General features: G+C 41.0%; 1 protein-coding gene across 1 annotated transcript in view; it reads left to right on the forward strand.

Moving 5' to 3' along the window:
* NCKAP5 (NCK associated protein 5) overlaps positions 1 to 21497 on the forward strand; it is an 824104-nt gene that overhangs the window by 540946 nt on the left and 261661 nt on the right. Inside the window, exon 7 of the mRNA XM_035008156.1 lies at positions 9835 to 9984. Within this exon, the coding sequence (XP_034864047.1) occupies positions 9835 to 9984 (150 nt within the window). The remainder of the gene's footprint in view (positions 1 to 9834; positions 9985 to 21497) is intronic.

Here is a 21497-nt window from a genome sequence, read left to right on the forward strand (position 1 = left end):
CTCTTTTTTTGTTTTTTTGGTGTGTGTGTGTGTGTGTGTCTGTGTTGAGCAGGGCTAAGAACAAAAGGTAATACCCATCAGAAAATGAAGGAATGTGCTAGAACACAGTGAAACTGTCAATAACAACCTCACAGTGCAGTCTCCATGTTGGCCTTGTGTCAACCATCAGAGTTAAAAATAATAAAAATAGAGAGATGAGTAATTTATTTTTTAAATTTTTCTAAAGCCTTGTGACCAGAAGATACTTGGAATTATTCTTTCCATAAACATTGGTTGGGCATGATTTCCTGTGAGTGTTAGAAGTATCTTTCCCTAAATTCTGTTACTGTTGCTCTCCAGGCCTTTTTTGTTTCTTACAGGTAGGGAATGGAATGTGCTAAATGCAAAGGTTTCATTAGGTGACTTCTATCTTAGAACCTAAGAGAAGTACACAGCAAAAAAGGAAAGGTTTTTTTCAAGGAAAAAAAGTGAGAGAGAGACATGCATGCTGGAAAAGAAGCATAGAGATTTTATGAGGCACGTTATCATCTGGATCTAATCTTAATGGCGTTCTGTATTAAAATCTCTGAACTTCAGCAGTATTTTAAATACTTATCCTTCCAAGCTGAGTTTTTACAGATGATCAAAATCATAGAAATTTAAAGCTAGAAGACACCTTTGGATTAGGCTATTTCTGTGCATTTTATTCACAGATGAAGAAATTGAGGGACAGAGAAATTATGTGACTTGACTAAAATCACACAGCTGGTTAGCAGCAGAGCTAGGACTGGAATGTAGATTTCTTATTTCTACTTGTTATGAAATTTGGTAAAAAAGTGTGGGGGGGTGCTGTGTTCCCACTCTTGATCAGAATAGATCACAGTGAGATGGAACTTAATGGCCCTCAAGAAACAGATGAGGTCAACTCTCCTTTTCTCCTATCAGATAAAAAATAAAAAACATGTGTTCCAAACATGACACACACTGCCTTTTCCCTCTGCTCTGATTTGGGGTCCTTCGGTTATCCTTCTGGCCTAGTGTCACTCTCCTAAGGATGGAGTGGAAGACAGCAAGGCCACCATGTTGAGGTCAAGCCTTGCACTGCAACCAGGCAACCACATACCCAGTGGGACTGAAGAGGGGAGAGGGGGCAGAAATGTTTAAACTTCTTATATCACTTTTCTTTCTTTTTTTTTTTTTTAGATTTTATTTATTTATTTGACAGAGAGAGAGAAAGAGAGAGAGAGCACAAGCAGGGAGAGCAACAGAGGCAGAGGGGGAAGCAGGCTCTCCACTGAGCAGGGAGCCCAATGTGGGGCTAAATCCCAGGACCCTGGGATCATGACTTGAGCTGAAGGCAGACACTAAACCAACTGAGACACCCAGGCACCCCATCACTTTTTGTAACATAGAAACTGTGGGGGTGCCTGGGTGGCTCAGTTGGTTAAGCATCTGACTCTCGATTTTGGCTCAAGTCATGATCTCAGGGTCCTGGGTTGGACCCCTGTGTCAGGCTTCATGCTCAGCAAGGAGTCTGCTTGAGGATTCGTTGTCTCCCTCTGCCCCCTCCCCCCTTGCTCTCTCTCTCTCTGAAATAAATAAATCTGAAAAAAGAAAAAAAAGAAATTCTGAACTCATCGTGACAGCCAGCTGCGCCTTTCCTACCTCACGTTAAGACGCTAATGGACAGATTTCTCCTTATTTCTCTTCCATACAAACAAGAAGCAAGCAAGCATCATTTTTAAATTAGGGAAGCTTTCCCAGCAGTGGAGTCACTTTTCCCTTCCATACTGCACATGTAGAACCTCTCTCTTGGAAAGTTAGTGTCCCTTGCTGTAGAAGCCATTCAAAGTAGCTATGAACTATTAGTGCCATCTGTGAGAAGGAACAGTCATAACTTGGTGGGCACCAGCGTCTTGGAACTCAAATAGAAATTTCCCAAGGGCATCTTATTACACTAATATAGAGTGGTTTCTATTATAGGTCAAAATCTGACATCTATTACTGAAGTAGAATTTAGCAAGTTATGGGTGAATATGTCCCAGTTGGCCTGGTTTACACCTACTGTCACCTATTATGAGTAGCCACTCTCCCCCCTTAGTCTCCAGTGGGTATTGGTTTGGATGACTAATTATATGTCCATTTTACATATTAATTGTAAGAATTAAGTATTCAACCTCAAAAGATTATCTGAAGTAAGTGATTTTTGTTTTATGCTGAAGCCTCTTTGTCCAGAGGCCCGTAACCTTAAGCATGGATTAGAATTACCTGGGGTGTTCTCTAAAATTAAGGATTCCTGGCTCCACCGCCAGGTATAGTGATTCACTAGGGCCCAAGTTGGCCAAGGTATGTGCATTCTAAGCAAGCGACATTTCTTCCTTGCCCCTGCTACCTTGACTCTGATGCCAGTTGCTGTTGGCCCACTATATGAACAACAGTGATCTCAGGAAATATTAGGTATTTGTCATTGTTGGAGGAGCTGCAAACCAAAGAATCAGAATCACAAGATGATTTACAAACTATGAGGTCTCATTTTGTGAGACTGTCATTTTAATCATTGTTCAGTCAACTCCTACTTAGACAACTGCAGTAGTATCTTATTTTCCCCACATCTGTGTTAACCTCCCTCCCGCCCATCCTCCACAGTGTACCACAGAGCTGTTCTAGAACACAAATCGACCCTGTCACCTCCAACACACGCAGATATGCATGTGCGCGCAGGAAAACAGTCAAGGGCTTCCCATTGCCCTTAGGGTTAAGGCAAAAATTCCTTGGCTTGTGGCCTGGCCCTGTCAGCCTGTCCAGCTTCATTTCCCTCCTTTCAGACTTTTTAAATTGTCCTCTCTTCCTCCCACCTCATGGTCATTTCCTGGTTAACTCCCACGCTTTCCTGGCCTTTCTTTTGCATCCTTCTATTACTGATTCTCGAAATCTTTTCTTCACCACACATATAGCAGTGCTATTTTACGCCGGTTTGGGACATTTTGATTAACTGTCTCCTTCCACAAGATGCTAAGCTCTGTGAGAACAGGAGCCACCTATGTTTTTATTCACCTTTGTTCCTCAGACGTCTTCTACAGGGCCTGGCATGTAGGAGCTGCTCAGTAAATATTTATTGGATGGATGGATTAATTAATTAGTTATAAAGTAAGGTGACCACATGAAACCCTCCTTGATTCCCACTGTGTGCTAGGCTAGGGGAAGCTGGTGACCAAAAGATGAATGAAATACTTCTGGGGGAAGGGCATTATGATCATTTTCTTCCCCAATGTTTTTGAGTGAACAGTCGCCGGCCATCAGTGAAGAGCTATACTGAGTGCTCTTTGCTCCCTGGACTATCATGTGTCTCAGATGAACTGATGCAACTTGAGCTTTGTGTTGATTGATCTTATTTTACATAGGCCTGATGATGCCGACTAGCTGAGAACAAAAGATGAGGGCTCCCCCAAAGGTGAATCATTACCCTGGTAACCACTTAGAGAAATTTACAGCTCTAAGGATTGCTTTATGTACTGACAAGGCAAAGTTTGATTTAAACCCTTGGATACTAACTGAGCTCCTAAATCTTTAGCTTCCTACGTACTGGCTGATATTTGTTGAGGCAAACAAGCTTATGGTCTCAACCATATATGAAATATGTGGGGAGTGAGAGTTGTTTGTGTGGTGGCCTCACTTTTATGGAATTCACTGCTGATTAAAGTCCATAAAGAACTAAGACGTGAAAACAGGTCACCTCTGGAATCAACTTATTCTGTTCACAGCTTGGCATCTTCAGGCCTAGACTTGGCTTATTTTTCTTGTTTCTCTCATGGAGGTTCAAGAGAAGAAATTGTTTTCTTTAAAACCACGTTTCTGTTCTCTCTCTTTTGCCATGTGCGTCATAGATGATTATTTGGCAAAGGAACTAAAATCTCTGATTGAGATGAGTTATTTATATGTGGATAGAATACATATACTTGATTTTTTACAAAAATATTCGCATGCTTTTATGAGTATGATATACACTCAATAGCTATCCTTTCTGAAATGGACAGTAGTCATCTGTCAATGGGGGTATAGCCGTATTTCCAGCTCTCTCCAATTTTTGTCTCTTCTACCACTTTCTCTTTGCTTATTTCTCTTGCTCACCTACTTACTTAGTATATGTCCTTTCTACTGCCCTCTTTCTCCTTATTACGTTATACTCTAACACTCCCAACTGGGAAGTGATTAAGGAGGCAAGAGTGAAGAAAAGGACAGGACAGATTGCTCTACCTTCTGGTTTCAGGGCATTTTACAATGTAGAACACAGCAAAGTGCTTTTAGGACTGGTCTGAGTAGCATACAGATGTGGTTTCTTGGGCAGTGTCACATCAGAAGCCTCACAAGCCTCCTCTCTGCCTGTAATGCCCTGCCCTGCCTGTAATGTCCATACCCTAGAGCCATCTAGAATGCTCCTGTGACTTCCAGCTCTCAGTGTCTGTGCCAGGGGGTACTTTTATGTGAGAAGTATGCATAGCCTCACTGCCTGTGGCAGGCTGGAAATGCCAGGAAACAGACACCCCAGGAGGTACTTTCAACCATTGATTCCTATGGGGTTGGTGCATTAACACCCCAACTACCTCACCCCTGGGGTGGGATGATTCTGAGCCTATGTTTGGCCCCATTTTCCTGAGTGTGCCATGGATTTAGCTCTAAAGATTTTATTTATTTATTTGAGAGAGAGACACAGAGAGAGCACAAGCGGGGCAGAGGGAGAGGGAGAAGCAAACTCCCTGCAGAGCAGGGAGCCTGACACTGGGCTAGATCCCAGGACCCTGGGATCATAACCTGAGCGGAAGGCAGATGCTTAACCGACTGAGCTACCCAGGTGCCCCCCCATAGATTTAGCTTTAGCTGCTTAATATTATGCTTTAATGGCTCCAGTCTCTTCCCTGGTCACTTCCCCACTGGTGTTCACTGTGTTTCTGAAATGAACTGCTTGTACTCAAATTCTTGTCCTTTAAGAACTTAAGCTAGAACTGGGTGTTATATGTAAGTGATGAATCACTAAATTCGACTCCTAAAACCAGCATGACACTATATGTTAACTATCTAAAATTTAAGTCAAAATTTGAAAAAACATTATTTAAAGAGAAAACCTATCTAAAGCAAAAAATAAGGAAATAAACCTAACTAGGTATAAAGTTACTGGTATAATCACTTTGAGAAAAATTATCATGACTTTAAAGCACCGTATTTTGACTATCCACCCAAAGACAAAAAAAATACCTGCAAAGAAGTCTTAAATTGAATTCAGTAGGTTTGTATTTCTAATACTATTTTGAAGCTATTACAGTATTTTATATGTATGTCATATTTAATATCTATGTGTGTATATTACAATACAATCAAATAAGTAATTACAAAAAAAAAAAAAAACTTAAGCTAGACACTAACGAGTGATTTATAAATGCTAACTCGGGAATTAAGCTGTAAAGTGATACTTTTCAGGGGACCGCATTTGAAAAACCTTGACTTCTCCAGCAGCGCCCTTCATCCTCTGCCCCCTCTGCTTTGGAGGTCTCCTCTTAAGCATCCCCACCTGTGCTGCCCCTCTTCTCTTCAGTTCCTCTAACAACTCAGTTTTCTAGCTCTTGAAAAAGGTTTCCACTTATCTCTGCAACTCCCTTTGGCTACGCTTCTTTCTATTGCCTTCCCTTCCCTGCCAGACTTTCAAATAAGCATCTAAGAAAATTGTCTCTATTTTCTCTTTTTTTCACTTTCTGCTTAACCACTGACAATGCGGGGTGTCATCATCATGCTTTAGCTCTCCAGTCCCAACTAATACCCTTCTTATTAGAAAATGTAGAGGCTCTTTTTCTGTTCTCCTGCCATCTCTATCACCATGGAGCATATTGATGCCATTTCCTCCCTGAGAATGATGTCTTGAGTAATTGAATTGTTAGAACTTCAGCAATGGAAGGCGCAGTTAGTCCAACCCCTTTCATTTTACATCTGGGGGGCACTGAGAACGAAAAAGGTTGGAGGATTGGCCCAGCAAGGTGCAACGGTGTAAGAACTGGGCTTTGAAGCCAGGGCTTCTGACCTTCCATCCAGTATGAGAACTGGTTTTGATAAGCCTTTGTCTGAAAACTTCACAGTGTTCCTAATTTTTATTTCTTCTCATATAAAGGTGTCCCTGCCGGTCTCCTAGCTCCTTCTCTGCACAGCCCATTCTCCATGATGGCAGTCAGGATGTTCCTAAAATGTAAACCAGAACCTGTCACTTCCCTGATTAGCCTCCAATTCTTCTCTACTGCAGTTAGAATAGAGTCCAAACCTCTTTTCATGCCCTGCAAGACCTTTCATATTCCAGTTCTCTCTCTCTGGTCACATTTCCTGCTAGACTTGCTCCTACAATGACTCTGCTCCCTTACACGGACTCCCTCCCAGCTCACCAGCAAGGAAAGCTTAGCCCTGCCTCTGGGCACTGGTTTTGCTCTAACTTGTTTGGAATGCTTTTATCCCAGGCCATTGCTTGACTGCTTCCTCCTCATCATTTGGTCTCTGCTCAGATGGCCACTTCCTCTTACACTGATTCACCTTACGCTGACATCCCCATAATCTAACATTTTCTTTAGACACATCGCTGACCATTGCATCATGCTGTTTTATCTTCTTCATAGCATTTACCACTAGCTACAATTACATAACTTCCTGATTTGACTTGGAGTTTAGCAGGTTTCCCATCATTAGAATATAAACTTATAGAATACAGAAATTTTGTCTTGTTTGCCATATCTTCAGCACCCAGAACAGCAAATGGCCAGGAGTTCACACTCAATAAACTTTTGTAGGATGAACAAATCAATGAATGGTGTCTGAATTTTTATTTCTCATTTCCCAGAATCTTTTCTCTTTTATTCTACAATCCTGTACTCAACTACTCTCTCAATATTTCTTTGTGTGTGTACTGTCATCAAACTGGTTTTCTCATAAACCAATAAGGACAAAACTTATTCCTCACTGGGAGCCTTTGTTTCAGTTTTCTCTTCAACCCCAAATCCCACTGTTTGTTTCTTTAACTATTCAAGTTGTATTACTGTGTCAAAGCGTAAGTCATGTTACATTTCCATGAAATCACATCCCACCGTCCCCATTGATCACCCGTTTTTCAAACTATGTAAAATCACCCATGCATGTTATGCAATCTAAACGCTCACATATAATCTATATCATCTTGAATTGTTTCCAGTTGTTTTATGTAATAACATTTAGGCACTGTGCCTAGACATTTCAAGTGTGTGTGCATATGTGCGTGTGCATGTACAGTCAATCCTATTTTTGGATTTTGTATTTCTGAATTCACCTACTCCCTAAAATTTGTTTACAATCGAATTGTGCGGTGCTTTGATGATAAATCACGGATATTCACAGGTTAGTGAAAACCTTGAGGCACCTGACACATATGTTCCCAGCTGAGGTAAAACAAGGCACCACTCTGATTTCTTGTTTTTGACCTCCTACTGTAAACAAGTGTCCTTTTGTGTTCTATTTAGTGCCATGCTTTTCATATTTTATGCTTTTTATTAGTGATTTCAGTGTTTAAAATGGCCTTCAAGCATATTGCTGAAATGCTGTCTAGTGTTCCTAAGGGTAAGAAGGCTGTGATGTGCCTTATGGAGAAAACAGGTGTTAGATAACTTTGTTCAGGTATGCATTACAGGACTGTAGGCTATTAGTTCAATGTTAATGAATTAACAATGACATTGTTAATTGATGTATTATATTATATTAAATAACGTGTCTTTAAATAGAAGCACTCATAAAACAAGATTGTGTATTGATTAGTGATGGAAATGTTGCCTACAGGAACCTAACCCTGTATTTCCCCTAGGAGCAGTATTTGCTAATTCAGTGTTCATGACAACTTTATAGAACAGAATTACCAGAAATAATGAGAATTGATTGTCTATATGTGTATACTATATTTGTTGGCATTAACCTCACTTAGGTATTTAGAAGACAAAGAAACCAAGAGTTATTGAAATTTAGTAGTTTGCCCAAGATACTTGCTAAGCCGGTAAATGGTAGATCTGGAACCTGGCTGTATTACTCTGAAGTCTTTTGGCTTCTCATTCGCCACACCAGTGACTCTTGTTTGTTTTAATTAGTTGTAGAGCCCTAATTACTAGAAGAGAGGGAGGGAGGAAGAGAGTGAAAATACAAGTGGAATTGGCTGAAAGAGCAGTGAAAAACCATAATTTATACAGAAAAATAGATGTAGATGATATTTTTTAAAAAACAACTTGCTTTATAGTCCCAGTTTAAGGTTTAATTACAGTCTCAAATCTTCATTTCCAAGTTGACTTGGCAACTCTACATATTTCATGTTCCTTATCATGAAATGAAAGTATGACCAGTAACCAGAACTTAAGGAATCAAAACCATAAAAATACTGTCATGACCTAGATTTTTGTCCTGCCCTGAGGATGTCCACCTTAAACTTGCATGCCATTTATCTGAGCTGAAATCATCCGTGATATGGAAGTGAACACATCTGCATGTTATATCTGGTTAGACATGCCAAGGCCTGATTTCATAAAGAGCTGTCACCCTCCTAATTGTGCATTTCTATAGAGAGATGACAGGAGAAATTATAGCTTGAAATTTATATAAATTTATATAAAACAGATTAACATGGGTTAAGTTATTATGTGGTCTCCAGGTGTATGTATGTATGTATGTATCTATCAAAGCATATTAATACATATGTACATACATATTAAGACCTATTTTTACATACTTCATAATTTACTTTCAAAAATAAGTTAAACATTTTTAGAAGCACTTTTGTGAACACAGTTTGAAAAACCAACTTTTCCCCCTCTAAGTAGATTTTATAAGGGCCTAGAGATGAAGATTCCTAGCTTTTTTGCTTCCTATTGGCAAATGATCTGAGTTAATGCTAAGTATAAAGAAGTCTCTCACCACTGATAATCCAATTTAGCCCACATGGTTGACAACCAGTTGTATTAAGACAACAATTTCTGCAGTGTCTGGGTTAGAATTCAATAGTGTGATGGAATGATGTCACCTGGTTCTGTCGCATAAGGGTCTTAATATATGTACAGAATGGATGAGGTTTTTTTTTCATATGATATTCTCTTGACATTTCTTTTTCACTTGAAAACAAGAGGCAATCATAAGGCTCAAATTAACACTTCTCAACTTCCAAAAGCTGCCAGAGATAAGGTTGAGTGAGGAGCTTCCAACAGGGAAGAAAGACAAGATAACGACATTTTGTCTGCCTCAAGGCTATACTACAAATCCTGGAGTGTTAGAAAAGGAACTAAAGGGTCCTTAAGAGCTGTGTCATCAAGCCAAAGGAACTAATTGGTTTCAACTTAGAATTCTGAAATCACTCTCATTTCAGTATTTCATAATATTTTATTTTCTCTTAGAATAATTAAATAGTTGCATGTCCAATGACTTTAACGATCCTCTTTTGGGGAGCTAAGCTCTTCACAAATCAAGGTATCAAGGTTGATTTGTTTTTTCCCAGTTTAGAGTATAGCTGAATTCCATGGTGCAGATAAAAATGGATTACCCCCATGATTCCACCTAAGGTTTTGTTGGCTGGGTCAGCTTCTCCAACAGGGCAGAGTTCGGCATTCAGAGGTATTGGCCCAATGGCTTTGTCTTGCCAGCATTCATTAATTTATCTATTATGTTTTACTAATATAACACCGAGAATTTGTTTAGCAAAATCTTCTCTACCTCAGCCTCCAAAAGAACATAAAAGCAATAGAGAGGTTCCAGAATTTTCAGCCTTATACTCTTGCTTATTTTTCAGGGGAGATTATTGAAAACAGTAATTCTTTCTCGCTTCAGGAAAAACTGTCAGAGGAAGAGAGAAAACACAAGGAAACTTTGGAAGGTCTTCACATGGTGGTGGACGAGGACTCAAGGAGTGAAAGCAGCAGTGCAGACGAGGGGAAAGAAAACACCAAATTCCTGTTGGAAAGATTGAAGGCTCTAGAGGTAAGAAATGAAACAATTTTTACATGTTTAAAGAAAAATGACAGTGCTTTCCTTCTTCTATTGACATCGGTTTTGAGTGAGTATCAGTCTTCCTTTCTCAGTTCTAGATGAATAGGATCCCTAGTATCTCCCATTGTGATTCATTTGTCACTGATGAGCAAAAAGTTAAAATTTGTAGCCCTGAGAGTCTTGACCTCATGATTCTGATTGCAATGCCTTAGAAAGCGTACATAGGACAATAATTCATTTTAAATTCAGTTCGGCCTTCAAACTGGATCAGGACTCCTAAAATTGTATGCTCCGTGAGGAAAGGTGCTGTGTGGTATTTCACTTTGCTTTCCCTAATATATAATATAAGGAATAATTGAGCAAATGAATAAATAAAACTATCCAGTACTATATAAAGATGACTGCAGGAAAAAAATCAAATTTTTAAGTAGTCTAAGCATTTCTTTAAAAAAAAAATCTGTGCAGAAGTTCGACATGTAAAACAGGTAGAAGTGAAGCTGAGCTAAGGGCACTTTAAGGAGGATCTGGAGCTACCACAACCCTCCAGGCCAATCTGAAACCACTGGTCTCTTACTGAGTGGCCTTTGGCATCACTGCACATACTAATTCCTCAATGCTTAAAGCAGTCCTCAGAGAACATTCCAGTTATTAGATCTTGATCATGCTGAAAGACTCAGTGAAGGTGGCTTTATCTACAAATTGGCTTAGCACCTCGAACAGGGACATAGTTACTTTTAAGCCTGACTATGGTGAGCCCATTTCATGTTAACTAGGTGAAGACACAAGATCCAGTGAGGTCTTGTTTTCTATGCTTGGTTCCTGCAGTTCTACCTCCAATCCACCATGTTGTCTATAGTGAGCACACCCTTTCTAAACTAATTTCCTCAGCAAAGGTAAAGCAAAAGAGTTCAGATTATGGACTTTGAAGCCAGATTCCCAGGGTTTTGTTTGAATCCCAATTCTGCTCCTTTCTAGTTTTGAAACCTTCGGTCCGTTCACTAGGCTCTGTGCTTCTGTTCACTCAACTGCAAACATGGGGATCCTAATAGTAAGCCACCTTCCAGGGCATTGATGCCGATGAAATGAGTTAATATTTGTGTGGTGGTACCTGGTACATGGCTTCCTCCATGCACCCACTCCAAGGCTCCTGACTTTGTTATATCATTTTTTTTTTCTATTTCTCTTGATTTAGCAATTAATACAAGAACTATGAGTGGAAAAACTGAGCTACTCCACACACGGGTGACAGGATGGACAGACAGGTTGAGCAAGTGATACCAAACATGGGGCAGAAGAGAAGTCAACTTAGGGAATGTCTGGCAGCCCCATGGGGCACACAGCCAGGAATCCTCCTTGTCTCCCCAGAGCTTCTCACACTTGTGTCGTTTTTAAGAAAGTCACTGAGGAAGGTGGGAAAGCCTTCTCAAGGGAGACTGAGGTTGCGGTCTGAGAGCTTTGAGAAAGTCATAGCTTCATCTAGAGTTTGAATTACCTGGATTTAATAGTAGAAATTTAGTTGCTACTACAATTTCTTATTTCCCTAGAACTGTGTACTTAAATTGTTAGTTTTATTCCTAATTACAGTGACTCTAGCTCTTAGTTCATCTAATTGTCACTGAGACAGCTTTATGAAGGACATTTCATTTAATCAAGCAAAGAGGTATTTTAAAAATATCTTTGGCAGGAAATGTTTCTTAACCCCTCACTGAGTAAAAGAGAGGCGGTACTTTTTTTCTTTCACAGAGGTCTTTATACTTCAGGCAACAACTCTTGCATCCAGCAGTAGTTGGATGCAATAGATGATATCTCTAAGTGCCATTAATCCCTGCAATTTTAATTCACAAAAACATTTTATTTTCTAAATTAATTTCTTCTGGTCAATGTCACTGCTTGTTTCCTAAAAGTCTTTGCTCAATATTAAGTAAACTCTCTCCTTACCCACAATTCTCACTACTACCCATTTGAACTTGATCTTTAGTTAGCTGTTTCCTCCAAGTCCTTCAGCTGCAGGGCATTTCTCCCTTGCCTGTTTCTGCAGCTCCGTTCCCAGCCTGACAAGAGAACATGGCCAGCTTGTTCTCACATGCTACTTCTCCCTCCACAGGGTTATGCGGGGCTCTGTACTCGGTCCCTGCACTCCACTCATGGCCTCATTCCATACTGCCCCAGAGCTCATCAAGGTATTTTGCTAAATAAAACATTTACCTTCCAAAAACAGCTCCAGGGCCAGCAATCAAAATAATAATTAATATTCTCTCTCTCTCCATCTCTCCCCGCCCTCCTCTCTCTTTTGTCTGGGCAATTGGCCGCTACTCTCCCTGGGCCTAAATTGTAAGATTCGTTTAGGGTCCTGGTGTCTGGCGGAGGGGCTGTTTGCTGTATTTTATATCTGTGCCATACGAGCCACACGGGTGGTAAAGATGCCACTTGCACATTTTCTGTTGCCTTTTAAGTGCCAGGTGTAGTGTTTTCTATGTTTTCTAAAAAATTCTCATTTTCAAGACTTGGGTTTAAGAGACTGCTTACTCAACTTAGGATCAAACTCAGTATTTTCAACAGCTCTGCCCTGTCACAGTCTCTGTCTATCAAATGCCGCCCCTCTCTCCTACCCCATCCACTTGTCAAGGGACCACTGAGTCAAGGGATTTTCCCAGACTTGACCTCCACAATCCATTGACTTGACTTTGTGTCTGCCCTGGATTTTGGCCTCAGGCCCCGGATCTGCTTATGGGCATGTTCCTTAAAATACATGATTTGCTTGTCTCAGGCCTCCCTCTGTCCATTCCCACTTGCCCTTTCTAAGCACTCATTGACCAGCTTCACACCTGACTAGAAATCAAGCTGGACATGCCTTTTGCTCAGTCTCAACTCCCACGGCATCTCTGATTCCCAGACTCTAGCCAGGGGGAGAGCAGGCCTGAGACAACCTGGGAGTTCTGAGCCTTCAGGTAAGTGCTGATGCCTTAGCTATAGCCTCAAGGTCAGAGGAACTTGGCTTCTTATACAAAAGATTTATTTTGTGCAGAAAAACATGGCAATTAAATGTGCTAAAGTGAACAACAGTGTTTTCTACTTAGTTATACCTTTCCATGAAAGTATGACAATTAAAGTGCTAAGCATAAGCATTTTTGTTAATCAGTAATTCCTATTTAAAATGAGGTAGTTTAAAATAGTAATTCTCAAAGCTGTCTGCACATCACAATTATATGTTGAGTTCATATTCAAATAGATATTTATTGAATACTTTCTCTGGGCCAAATACTAGGAGTAGATCAATTCTCATGGTCCAAAACCCCAGTGAACAGAGATAGAAACTACACACTTAAATCATAAATAAGCAAGCAAACAAACAAATAGACAAATGAGTGCCTCTGAATAAGAAAATCCAGGTGATAATAGTCATCGAGAGAGTAGGGGGTGGAAATGAGAGACTTATTTACCTACAATGGTGGCTGATTACCAGGCCATTTGGGTGCAGTATAAATTACACAAGGGAGGGGCACCTGTGTGGCTCAGTTGGTTAAGAATCTTTCTTCTGCTCTGGTCATGGTCTTGGGGTCCTGGGATCGAGCCCATAGTCAGGTTCCCTGCTCATGGGGGGAGTCTGCTTCTCCCTTTCCCTCTGTCCCTCTGCACCCCGGCTCCTCTTCCTGGGCACTCTCTCTCTCTCTTTCTCTCTCAAGTAAATGAATAAAATCTTTAAAAATAAATAAATAACACAAGGGAGACAGCTGTATGAAGATCTGGACAAAGGACAAGGAGAAACTGCAAGTGGGGAAGCCTAGATATATGGTGGAAATGTTGGCAAGTTAGAGGAACAGAAGAAAGAAATTTGCCCTGGAACACAAGTATAAGGTTAAAAAAATGGGAAGAAGATAAAGTCAGAGGGGGTAGACGAGGGTCAGACCCTTTAAAGCCTTATAGGCCACAGTCACAGTAAAGACTTTGAATATAATTATACATTTAAAGGGAAGCCATTAGAGATTGTTTACTAGGGAAGTAACATGGTCCAACTTGTGCTTTAGAAAGACAACTTTTGCAGTTTGGTGGGCTAATAGCAGGACAGGAAGTCTAGGCAGGAGATTCTTTTAGATTCCAGATGGAAGTTGTTAGTAGACTAGTCTAGAGCAGGTGACTAGGACTAACAGGAAATAATAATATATAATAGTATCATTAGACTAGTGGACTAGAGGGGAATAATGATGACGACAGTGGTGACAAGCCCTGACATAGAGCTTAGGATGTTCAAGCACTGTTCCAGTTTATCTTTCTATACATGTACACATATACACACTATTTTAATCGCTGTAATAACCATGTGGGGGGAGGGGAGATACGATTATCTCCATTTTACAGATGAGGAAACTGAGCCCCCAAAAGTCGGGTAAGTTCCCAAGGTTGTGTAGTCAGTAAGTGTGAGACTCAGAATTTGAACCCCACTATGGTTCCATTATGATCAATTGAGTATGTGTTGTAGAAGTAAAACCTATTGGAATTACCGAAGGATTGGATGTGGAATGTATGAGAAAATAAGAAATCAAGAGTGACTTTTAGGTTTTCAGCCTTAGCAACTGAGTTACAGCAGATTTCTGAGAAAGGCCAGCCTCAGAGCAGAGGGGACTTGGGGGAAGGAATATACAATCATCAGTTTATTTTGTCCATGTGAAGTTGAGATTCCTACTAAACATTCAAGTGACAATGTTTGGTAGGCCTTTGGATATCCAAGGCCAAGGTCAGGGCAAGAGATATGGATTTCAGAGTCATCAGCATATAGATGGCATTCGACGTTGTGGGACTTAGTAAAGTCAGAAGTAAGTGTAAATGTGGACCATAAGAGGGCAGAGGACAGACCCCTGCACTGCCCCGCCATTAGAGGTCCAGCAGAGGAAGGAGAGCCAGCCAGTGAGCCTGGGAAATAGTCTTCATGAGGTGGGAGGAAAATCAGCAAGGTGAGGTGTCATAGAAGTCTAAAGAAGAAAGTATTTCAAGGGCAGCCTTGTCAGTACCACTGACAGAATAAGAAAGGTAAAGCACAGAATCCATCACTGGCTCTGGCAAGGGATGGGGATAGCTAAAAGCTTGACGACAACAGCTTCTGATTGGAGCAGGTAAGACGAAAGCAGGTGGAGACAACACATACAGACAGCTCTTTTGAGAGGTCGTCCTGTGAAGTGGAGATGACATGGAGACAGTCACGCCAAAGAGAGACACAGTACAAGAGAAGCTCTTAACAACAAAAAGCAGGGGACCGTTGGCGACGCGCTAGTGTACTGATGGGAATGATCCAGTGGAAAGGACAAAAGCCATGATGCAGGACAGAGAAATAGAAATGTTGGAGTGAGGGGCGCCTGGGTGGCTCAGTTGGTTAAGCGACTGCCTTCGGCTCAGGTCATGATCCTGGAGTCCCGGGATCGAGTCCCGCATTGGGCTCCCTGCTCGGCAGGGAGTCTGCTTCTCCCTCTGACCCTCCCCCCTCTCATGTGCTCTCTCTCTTTCATTCTTTCTGTCTCAAATAAATAAATAAAATCTTAAAAAAAAAAAAAAAAGAAATGTTGGAGTGAAATCTTCAGGGGGTGAAACTCATGCAGAAACAGCTTCTAAAACTTCAGGTGCCTAGTTGACAACCTGGGAAACTCCAACTCTTGGAGTCTGAAATGGAATCAACATCTGTGTTGTCATAAAGCCCTGCAGGGGATTCAGATGCACAGCCAGGGCTGAGAACCACAGATGAGAGTCTTTGAGTGATATTAAAAGCTCTTCAAACACCTCAGGTCCCGTTCAGTAGAACTGGGTAGAACTTTCCCCAGATCTTCAAACTCCAATGCAGAAGCCCCACCCACCCTCACGTGCCCAGTGCCAGGGAGCAATGGAGCCTGAGGAAAGCTTGTAATCACAACCATCTTCCTCCCCACCTTGATGGCCCCCCTGACATGGCAGTGGGTATGATACACCCAGGCTTAGCTTTGGCTCTTTGCTGATGGGAGGAAGTCTCATTTCTTAGCATTCCCAGTTGGCTTTAAGTTCTTACCTTCTCCTTCCTCTCGCTTTTATCCTCTCCTATCTTAAGATGACATAAAAAGACATTTTAAAAGTTATAAAGAAACATGCTGGTGGTAGTCTGAATAGAAATCCTTAACTGTTTCCCTCTCATCTTAAGTTCTGTGACAGTCTGCTGACGGGTACCTCCAGACATCCCTGTCTTGAAGCATCTGGTGTATATCTTTCTCCTGATTAATTTGTATCCAACTCTGGGTCACCTAGCAACAATCACTAAACTAGGATTAGAGACAAAAACTCCTCTTTGGCAAAGGGGCTTGAAGTTAAAAAAGAAATTCCTATGTCAGTATATAACTTTATACTAGCAATTTTCTGATTATAAAAGTAGCCATCACATCATAGGAAGTTAGGAAAATATAAGGCAATAGAGAAATTGTAATTATACCCCTCAGAAATATCTGCTGTTGACATTTTGGCATGTCTATTTCCATTTTTTTTTTCCTGTTGTACTTAATCAAATTAGGAAATTATAAAATATCACTTTATACCGTTTATAGTTTGCTCTTTCACGTAATATATCAGTACTGTTTTTCCATCTTATTCAGTAGTTCTTAAAATATGATTTAACGGCTGTGCAGAAATTTATCAAATGAATGCAGAGTACCATTTATTTAATATCTTTCCTTTGGATACTTAGGTCATTGACACATTTTCATTATTATAATGTTGTGATGAGAATCTTGGTACATAAACCTTTTTACACATACATTTTAATGGAATATTAAAACATGCCCATTCTTTTAAAAAAAAAGTTATGTAAGTGGCCATTAGATTTCTTCATATCTAGTTAAGAATAAGTGGCTCTCTAAAATGAAGAACTCCAGAAGAGACTGCAGAAGGATCAGCACCTGTAGGGAAAAGCATCCAACCCACCCTTTAAGTCACCACTCTTGTTGCTCAGTATAGGATAAAATGAGCGGAAGGCCCATGGGCTGCTGAAAGTTTTAGAGACCTGAATCCTTGGAAGACTTTACAGTGCAGGCCATCCTGTTGCTCTTTCAGGGAACTCTGTTCATGATTGTTCTTTCAATTGCAAGTTACAGAGGCTTTACTTAGGCTGATGTAAGCAAAAGCGTGTTCGTGGAACTAGAAATGGAGGCGTAACAATGGATGGAGGCCAAGTGCATGCAGAGGTTCAGACCAGGTCAGGGCGCTGTTTGCATCTCTCAGCTTTGCTCTCCTCTAAGTGGGTTTCAGGCTCTCTGATGCAGGCTCTCTTAACATGTTGGCAAAAATGGCAGCCAGAGGCTTCTAGGTTAGTGTGCCACCGAATCAGCAACACCAGGGAGAGGACTGTTTCTCTTTCTAGTAGGTCCACAAGAACTCTTAGGCTCCAGAGAGGGATGTCATATGCATGTGTTCACATCCTGGCCATTGGAGGGTAGAGCATCTCAACTGATAATCCTATAAATTCCATGCTTTAGCAAAGTTCTAATATTTTGGTTATTTCAATGTCAGAAACGCTTTCATATCACTCAGGAAGGTAGGTTGCTACTTAGTCTTGCCCTTTACTTCTGCAGCATCTTCTTTCTTCTTCTGACTTCCCCCTCTCCTCCTCCTCCGCCTCCTCCTCCTCCATCTCCTCCTCCTGCTCTCCCTCTCCTTCTAACCCCTCCTTCTCCCTTTCCTCTTTTTCACTCTCTCATTCCTTCCTCTGTCCCTTCTTTGGCATCTCTAGGCCTGGACTGCTACTGGATGCCGCCTTACAAAAGATCCACGGAACATTTTCTCTGTCCTTGAGATACTCAGGTTGTTGGAAGGCAGACAAAAATATGCTAATTGAAATAATGAACATAATACATATTACAATTTCAAAAAATGTTAAAAATTGTGTACAAGAGTCCATGAAACACCAAGGTAGAAGTGCCTGACTGGATTCTTTTTAGAGAAGGCATGGAGCTAAGAAGGTGCTATTTGAACCAAGTCTTGGAGGCTTCATGCAAATTTTCCAGGCAAACAGTGAGAGGAGAGGTGGAGGGAGTTGTCTGGGTAAAAAGCAACAAAGCCTGAACCAGTCTCAAGGAGTCACCAGCAAGTGGGCCTGCCTGAAGCCTGGGGAAATCTAATGGCCTACTTGCATAACTTTTTTTAAAAGAATGGGCATGTTTTAATATTCTATTAAAATGTATGTGTAAAAGGTTTATGTATCAAGATTCTCATCACAACATTATGGCCAGAAATTAGACTTAAAGCCTTAGCCTGTCCTATGTGTGCAAGTGTGTGGAGCTACCCATCTACCCAACACATACATATTAAATAAAGCTAACATTATTTCTTCTTCTTTTTTTTGAATTTGCGGCATTGTCAATTCAAACCTCTAGTCTGTCTACAGATGTTTGTAACTAACAGCCCCTCGAGCCCCCACAGTACCCCAATGCCGCAGCCCCCTGTGGTGTTTCAGCCTCTCTTCACAGCATAAAATAACACGGCCAAACAAACACACCAAGGGGCAGCGCAAACAGTTTGAGCCACGGGAAGAATATTTATGGCCTGAAAACTTAGGCCCCCACTGACTTCAGAGTGTAGGAAAATACGTGCTTGCCATAAATTGAAGTTGTACCAATCACCGAAAGCCTTTGATCGGCGCTCCTTGTCTTTCCACCTGTCTCTTTACTATTGATGTGCAGGAACTGAACTTGTCTGCAATTTACTCTCCCCCATCAGAGGCAGCTGAGGGCTCCTCTTGGGTTTTGTTAGCATCCACAGCGCTGTTTTACAGCAGCCCTTTCAGCCTTCCAGCTCCTGGAAGCTTGCTCAATCAAGACATAACCTTTTGGGGCGGCTGGGTGGCTCAGTTGGTTGGGTGGCTGCCTTCGGCTCAGGTCATGATCCCAGGGTCCTAGGATCGAGCCCCGCGTCGGGCTCCCTGCTCAGCGGGGAGCCTGCTTCTCCCTTTTCCCCTCCCCCTGCTTGTGCTTGCTCTCTCCCTCTCTCCCCCTCTCTCTCTGTGTCAAATAAAAAATCTTAAAAAGACGTAACCTTTTATTGGTTATGACCAACTGCGGAGGGAAAGGAGACTTCCTCAGTGGGAGGTGGTGGGCTCACGTGTGAGGACACTTGTCACTGCAGTGTATTGTGGGGCCAGATTTGGGTGGGTACTTGTTGGAAACACTTCAGATGTTAGAAAAAAAAAAAAGCCAATATGTCAGGAATTAATCTGCATAAATGTGTTACTTGGCCCTACTCAGACTTATGTGCGAGCTTGTAAGGAAACCCCAGATCTTAGAGAAGGCCAATGCATCAAGGACTAATCTCCATAAATATACTAAGAGCCATCAAAGAAGAAAAATGAACCGTAGAGCCAACATTAATTGTGCCCACAGATAATTAGAACAAAGTGTTGTTAATTGTGTGTTGGTTTAATGTTATGTAGCCGTGGCCTTGGTTTTTTTTTCACGGAGAGTATAAATTTTGATGTCAGAAACTGAAAGCTGGCTGGCTTGATTAATCAAAAGGCCTCAGTTTGCTTAGTTACAACCAATTAGCATTTTAATCCTTACTCTACAAAGTATGATTAAGCTTAGTATGTCATGAGTATAATTGGAAAACAAAACCCCAAATCGTGGTTCTTTTTGCACAGTGGGTGTCTGAGCTGTCCTAGATGTGATGCTTCTAAGTAACATACCTGAGTGTCATGAATAAAAATTAGAAGTTGTGATTCAAAAAACAGTATGATTGATGAGCAGTCCCAGTTTCAGAACCACAGCCTTCTATAAACTCGGCTAGTTTGCCAGGAGAAAATGTTCCATAGCCTTGGGGGAGGGAAAAAAAAACAAAAAACGTGGCTCCAGAATGGGGTCCAGAAAAGTGCCCTTGTTATATGGATAGGTATTACCTTTAGCAACTGCGTCAGGAATACGGTCACTCTAACACTATGAAGTGTTATAAGGAATCCACTTAGTCTGATTTCTCATGGCAGCCTTCTGAGGGTGATCTAATTCATTAGCATTCAAAGCAGCCCCAACCCTAGGGCCTTGCTACTTTCGGAGTGAGAAATATACAGTTTTACTTTATTACCGGAGCAGTGTGACCCAAGTGCTACAACGAATCGGGGATTTTCAGATTTGAACGTGGGAGGAGAGATTATAAATGCAAGCTACCATGGGTGCAAGGATCTCTACAGTATTAGTTTGGATAATCACTCCCGTTTCCAAACTCTCTAAAATATGTCTTTGCTTTTATTTGTGAATGTAACTTTGAAAATGTAAACATCCTCCGCATGCTCAGTAGCATTCCTGGTTTCCTAATTGGAGCTCATTAGCACACCAAGAATAAGCGCAACCTCTCTTTCAGAGTTCAGTGTTCATAAGTATTCAACTAATACAATGGAGTGGGCTCTTCTAGAAAGCAAGTTTCCACTGTGTGTTTAAAAAAGATGTGAGTTTGTAGAATGTGTCTATTGTTTGTTTGGTGAGGACAGTATCTCAACATAGCAAAGGAGAAAGCAGAAATACTTTTAAAATTACAAGGGGGACGCCTGGGTGGCTCAGGTCGTTAAGCATCTGGCTCAATTTCGGCTCAGGTCATGATCTCAGGGTCCTGAGATTGAACCCCATGTCGGGCTCCTTGCTGGGTTTGGAGCCTGATTAAGATTCTCGTTCCCTCTCCCTCTGCACCTCCACTTGCTTGTTCTCTCTCTCTCTCTCTCTCTCTCTCTCTCTCTCAAATAAGTAAAATCTTTAAAATTACAAGGAACATGATCAGTCTGGAAATTTTGGATCTTCTTTCTCAGGACAGAGGCTTTTCCTTCACTTGTGTCTCATTTGTAGTCAACAGACACGGGAACTTTCTTAGAAACACGAAAAACATCCTTTCTTGTGGCATCATTGTTTTTTGATTTTTATGTGCCTACGGTCAAAGTCAAATAGGTTTTCATAATCTCATAAAATACCGAGATGATCATGAATTCATTTAGAGGAGACTGTCTCCTATACAGTGTAGTAACTGGGGGGAAGTAACTCTGTAAGTAATTCCAGCTTAAAACGAAAAGAAACTACAGGCAAATGGCATACGAAGTACAGATGTTTCTAAGTCCATAATGATAAAATGGGTTCCTCAGAAATCCGAATAACCAAAAATTCGCCTGCAGTCTAGTTTTATGAGAGAGAGACAAATAAGAAAACAAACAGATTTTCTCCCCCAAATGCAATGTCTGGGTATTTTCTGAGATGAATATACATTCTTGAGGGCAGACCCCACTTATGGCCTTGCCCCCATTCTCAGTGCCCCAAAACTGATCCCAAGGGCCTTGTCACAAAGGTGTAAAAGCTTCATGGATCATCAGAAAGAATCTAAATTATGCTTGTTATTAAGTAATTATAATAGTTTTAGTAAGTACGTATTGAATTTAATAATGATATTATAGCAGTTATATAATATTGCAACCTCTTGTTGCCAGCCAGATGTAAATTTGGTAAATTCACTAGTAATACATTTTTGGGGAAAAA

The sequence above is a fragment of the Mirounga leonina genome, unplaced genomic scaffold (genome assembly GCF_011800145.1).
Source record: "Mirounga leonina isolate KUSES-001 unplaced genomic scaffold, KU_Mleo_1.0 Mir_151, whole genome shotgun sequence".
NCBI lineage: Eukaryota > Metazoa > Chordata > Mammalia > Carnivora > Phocidae > Mirounga > Mirounga leonina.